The following is a 5490-nucleotide window of genomic DNA, read 5'->3' as shown; positions in this document are numbered from 1 at the left end:
ATTCCGACTCGAGATGGGCGCTCTTCTCCTTGGCTGAGTTGAGCTCCTTCTCCTGCCGCGCCGACGCCGCTGCCGCGTCCTCGGCGGCCCTGGCCTGCTTCTTCAGCTTCGTGCGCAGCGCCTGGAGCTGGGAGGAGTAGCTACTGACCAGCTCGCTCTCTCGTTGAGGTGAGCCTGAGCTGTCGTGAGCACCTCCTCGTGCTCCTTGTTGGCCTTCTCCCGCGCCGCGGCCAGCGAGTCCAATGCTTGCTGGTGCTCGGCGCGTTGGGCCTCCAGTTGCCGATGGAGCTCAGCCTTGGGGACGACCGGCGTTGCGGCCTCGTCCCTGGCCTACCGAGCCAGGCGCGTCTCCTCCCGTAGCCTGGAGAGCTCCTGTCGCTCCCTTTCGATGTCTAGCCGCACCTCGCCGAGTTGGCTCTTCGCGAGCTTGTGGTGCTCCCTCACCTTGTTGAATGAGGTGACGGACGCCAGCTGCTGCTCCTTGATGGCGTCAAAGAATTGGTGCCCCTGATCGTACATGCTCGGGTCCCAAGTCGCTCCGGCAAGGATGCCGGGGTCTAGGCTGGAGGGAGCGGCGGATGACGATGAGACCCCAGCCGCGACGGTCTGGCCGGGAGGAGCATCGTCTCCTTGCAGGGGAGCCGCCTGCTGCTCCCCCGCCACTTCCTCCTCCACCCCCGTGTCCGAAGGTTGCAGGTCTGGTGGAGGAACCGCGCCCCCGGCAGGAGTTGCCTCCTGCTTGGCACCCGCGCGATCCGTGCTTCCAGCCTGCGAGGCCAGGGGCGCGCTGCCGGGCCCCGCTGCGGGAGCGACGGTGGGCGCCGCCACCGTTGTGTCTGGGGCGGCGGGGCTTGGCGCGGGAGCCGCCTCTGGCTTGTCCCTCGACCCAGCGTCCTCGACGTCAGAGGTGAGGTCGATCACCGCGTCGCCCGCCCCTGTTGAGGGCGCAATAGTGCCTGAGACAAAGAACAAAATGAGCGCTTCGGGCAAAGCTGAGGTACCCGGCGACGAACGGAAGGAGGCTCTGGACGAGTACCTTGCGGGGCCGCCGTGCTGGCAGGAGGAGCCTTATCCCCCTCTGTCCCGGCTCCTGCTGCCGGGCTGTCCGCTGCGGGCTGGATTTCTCCTGCGAGACAAGGTAATGGCACGGTCGTGGGCCAATGTGCAGAAGGAGCATGTGCAATGGAATCAGGGGAGGGGCATGTACCTGCTGCGGGCTCCTCCTCCATTAGGATCGGGTGGGCAGCAAGCGTGGTGGCGGCGCTGCTGGCCCCCGTGCCGGTTTGACTGGCACTGGCACTGGCCCGGGTGCGTGGCTTCTTGCTTGGCGCGGCGGGTGCAGTGTCCGTACTCCCCCTCTTGCCGGCTCCCGCCAGGGTGCTGTCCCTGCAAGGCGTCAACAAAGGACTAAGGAAACCAGAGCTTGCGCAAGCCTTTTAGGAAGAAGGGGGGGGGGAGACGTCGCCTTACTTCGGGGGGTTGAGCTTGAGCGTGTAGCCCCTGAAGATTCCCCGCTTGGGCGGAGCCACGGACCCTCATGGGTTGCCGCCGCCCTGGTTACCGTGGATACCGCCACGGTGCTTGCGGCCGCTGCTGCGGGCGCCCTTGTCCTCCGCACCAGAGGCGCGTTGTCCTCATCCACCTCCTCCGCCACAGGAAGGGCCGTCTGGGCCCCGGCAACGTGGCCAGCCTCGTCGCCGGAGGACTCGACGTCGGGTCAGCTGAGCTTCGATTCCCCCCCACTTTCCTCGACCATTCGCCTCCCATGGGCTGCGGCTGGCGAAGGTTGCGGGGCTCGAGCAGGGGAATCAGACATCAGCCCCCACTCGTTGCAGGGCGGGTAGCTGCTGACGATGTCGTGCAGCCCCGTGACGCCGGCGTGGAGGGATGGAGCCCCCGATGGAAGATCCATGAATGGGGCATCCTCGCCGGTGATCCCTTCACCCATGCCCGGATCGCATCCGGGGTCACGCCCCCGTTCTGGAGGCGCGTGTTGTCCCCGGGCCCTGTGTACATCCACGCGGGGCGAGACCGCAGCTGCAGCAGCGCGATGCGCCGGTTGATGTAGGTGCGTGCCACGTCGAGGTCAGTGAGCCCCGCTAGTCGCAGGGCCTTGATCCTTTCGATGATGGGGAGGAGCTCCGTGTCGCGGCTGTAGCGGTCCCGATGTCGTTGCATGGGGCTCCGACACCAGGGGCGTGCGGGCACACCCCCTTTTAGGTTCGGCAGGGGCGGCGGGGATCGCTCCGACCATCGCTGGCGTGGCTGATAGCGTACGTAACCTGCAGAGAAATACACTAAGGATGCATGCTCACTAGGAACACATGCACGCACGTTTTACCCAGGTTCGGGCCACCCGGAGGTGTAAAACCCTACATCCTGCTTGTCTGAGCTCTTATTATTGCAAAACCAAGTGTTTACAGGTTGCCGGGTGAGTTCCCGGGTGCTCTCCTCCTTTGGCTAAGTGGTCCTTACTATTTTGAGCTAGTGGTAGTGAACTGCTTGTTGGTTGAATGAGCGAACCCTTTGACCGTTGGCGGGGGTCCTCCTTATAGCCAAGGGGATACCACAGGTGCCATGGTGCATGGATGCCAAATGGCGAGCAAAGAGCTAGGGCAGCTCCTTGTCGGTGTGCTGGCGTGCATGCAGATGCGCCAGCCCCGCGGGTAGGGGTCTAATAGCCTAAGAGTAGCCCTGGACGGCCACTGCTGCTTTGACTTGACGGATAACCTCCCTCCTGTCGGCTGAGCCTTGCGTTGTACTCCTTGCTTGCTGACTTCGCACACGGGACGCCCGCCGCGCGCACACATGGCGCTCCTGTCCTGCGCGCTCGGTCCCGCCCTCGCAGCAGAACCATCGCTCGGGAACGCCTCCTCCCGGGAAGCGGCTTCCCGGCAAGCGCCCAGGCTGGAATATCCCCGAAGCTCCACTAGCCCAGCCGGTAGCTTGCCGGTTAGTTTGTACTCGGCTGCCCAGGGTCTGACCCTTCTCGGGATCGTGCGACGCGACCCACGCGTCGCGCAGCGATGGTACCCCGGGTGCCACTGGTGCGACAGTAGGCCCCGGGCGTGGGCCAGCAATGCTCGCTCCCGAGCGAATCCTGCCTCAGCCGGTTGCCGGGCTACGCCCTAACCGACGCGTGGGTCCCAACTTGTTCCGGGCCCGCGTCTCCTCACCTTCCGGTAACTCCTCCGTCACAGGCGGAGTAGTGGGCGCGGGATTTCCGCCGTAACCTCCCCCTTAAACAGAGAAGTTAAGGCCACCCGCATCACATTCCCACGATCTGCAGTTATCCCTGCGCAACCAAGGGATACGGTATCTACCTCGCTGCAGCGCTGGGAGGCAAACACTTAGCCCCCTAGCTTTTCCTCTTCGCCTTCTCGCACCTAGCCCCCACGAACTCTGCAAATCTTGTTCCTCTGCTCCCATGGCGCCCCCCACCACCCAGAAAGGGAAGGAGGCAAAGCCCTTGAAGGGCAAGGACAAGGCGGCCACCGAGGCCGCCGAAGAGAAGGAGCTGAAGAAGCAGCAAATGTGGGCCACGCTTGCGTTCTTCCCTACCGGCAACAACGGGGAGGCGGTGGAGAAGCTCCAGGGGGCCGTCGCCTCCAGCTTCAACGAGCACGGGAAGACCGTGCTCCACCCCTCCGGCGCCACCATCGGGCCCAAGGGCATCCGGGTATTCGCCCGCTTCATCCTCTGCGGGTTGGTACCTCCATTCTCTCTCTTCCTCAACGCTCTGATGGAGGCGTACCAGATTCAGGTGGCGCAGCTCCACCCGATGTCCCTATACCTCCTCGCAATCTTCTCCTACCTCTGCGAGGGGTTTGTCGGAGTGATGCCCTCGGTGGCATTATTCCGGCATTACTTCTATCCCCACATCGAGAACAAGCACGCGATGTCCTCGGGGATAAGCTTCCGCGCCCGTGACCGGACGAAGTCAGAGTTCATCGTCCAGTCGGAGAAAAAGATCGAGAAGGACTGGCACCCGGACTGGTGTTGGATCCGGGTTGAGGAGCCTGAGGAGCTCATCTTCCCGCCAACCGAGTTGCCGGACAAAGCTCCTGGCTAGTAGGACCGGTACCACCGGGATGACGACCTTGCTCCGATCGTAGCGAAGATCGGGGCACTGCAGCGGCTCGGGCTCTCCGATGTGGACGTGGCGCGGGCCTTCATCATGCGCCGCATCGCGCCGCTCCACCCCCGCCTGGGCGTACACGGGGAGTGCAGACCAGACGCGCCTCCGCGCGGAAGGCATGGACAGGGACACGCTTTGGGCGTGGATCAAGGGGATCTCCGGCGAGGTTGTCCCTACGCGAGGCTGCCGCTGGGGGTCGTCGCCCTCCACGCTGCCACTGAGGGCCTGAGCGACGTCATCGGCTCATACCCACCCTGCAACAAGTGGGGGCTGATGACCGACTCCCCCGCTCAGCCCCTGCACTCCCCCCGGCCGGAACCCCGCGGGAAGCAGGTCCGGGAAAACAGCGGGAGCGAGTCGGAGGCCGAGCAGCCTTACGACCCGCCCTCGAACGATGAGACCAGCCGGGTCGCCGCCACCTGGGAAGTCATCCCCATGGGTGACGAAGAGGAGGAGGAGAGCGACGACGACAGGCCCCTGATTGTGCGCCGATCAAGGGCGCGCCCAGCGGCCGCGGCCACCTCCTCGTCTGCTATAGCGGCGGCCGCCCCAGCGGTGGCTCCCTCCTTGGCGGCCACGGCGGTAGCCTCCCCTGCGACAGCCGCCGGTGCCGCGGTGGCAACCGCCCCAGCTGCGGCTGCCAGCGGCCTGGCGGCAACCATCCTAGCGGCCGTGGTGGCTGCCACACCCTCAGTGGTTGCCGGCACCGAGGCGAGTCCTCCACCGGCTCCTGCGGTGTCGTAGGCAGCGGCGACTCCACGAGCTCCCATGGCCCCGCCTGCACGGGGGATCTTCTGGGGCTTCGGGCTACGGTGTAACCCCCCGAAGGCGGGACCGTCGGCGAGCGACGCAAGAGGGGGAGGGATGACTCCCCGCCCCCCGCACCCAGCAAGAAGGCGTGCGCAGATGGCAGCGCCGACTCTACTGGCGCGGGGGCTAGCAGCGCCACTGCCGCACCCGCCGCCGACCTAGTTCCGATGGAGGTGACGCCGACAACAGGTACGGGATGCTCCTTGTCCTCTTTTACCTGCAATTTCAAGCATCGATTTAACATATTGTAATCGTACCTTTTTTGTAGACGACGCTCCGCCAGCGGCAGATGCTCCGGCGGCACCTGCCGGAGTAGAGGTGGAGGCCCCTCTCGTGGCGGACACCCTGGCAGCGGTTGCCGGGACAGGGGAGGCAGCTCCCCCGGTGACGGACAACCCAGGAATAGTTGCCGGGATGGGGCAGGTGACTCCCCTAGCGACGGACGCCTAGGTGACTCCTGCCGGGACGGAGGAAGCTCCTCCAGCGACCGAAGCTGCGCCCGGTGATGCGCCTGCGGCCACGGGCGCCGACGGCGCGGACTC

General features: G+C 65.4%; 1 protein-coding gene across 1 annotated transcript; it reads right to left on the bottom strand.

Moving 5' to 3' along the window:
* Window positions 1–4512: 4512 nt before the first annotated feature.
* LOC104583267 (antifreeze protein Maxi-like) lies at window positions 4513–4908 on the bottom strand. The gene has a single exon (XM_010235101.1). It carries the CDS (start codon window positions 4906–4908, stop codon window positions 4513–4515), a length of 396 nt encoding a protein of 131 aa, XP_010233403.1.
* Window positions 4909–5490: the final 582 nt, after the last annotated feature.

The sequence above is a fragment of the Brachypodium distachyon genome, chromosome 2 (genome assembly GCF_000005505.3).
Source record: "Brachypodium distachyon strain Bd21 chromosome 2, Brachypodium_distachyon_v3.0, whole genome shotgun sequence".
NCBI lineage: Eukaryota > Viridiplantae > Streptophyta > Magnoliopsida > Poales > Poaceae > Brachypodium > Brachypodium distachyon.
The sequence above is the reverse complement of the archived record's forward strand: the minus strand, read 5'-3'. Positions and strand labels throughout refer to the sequence as shown.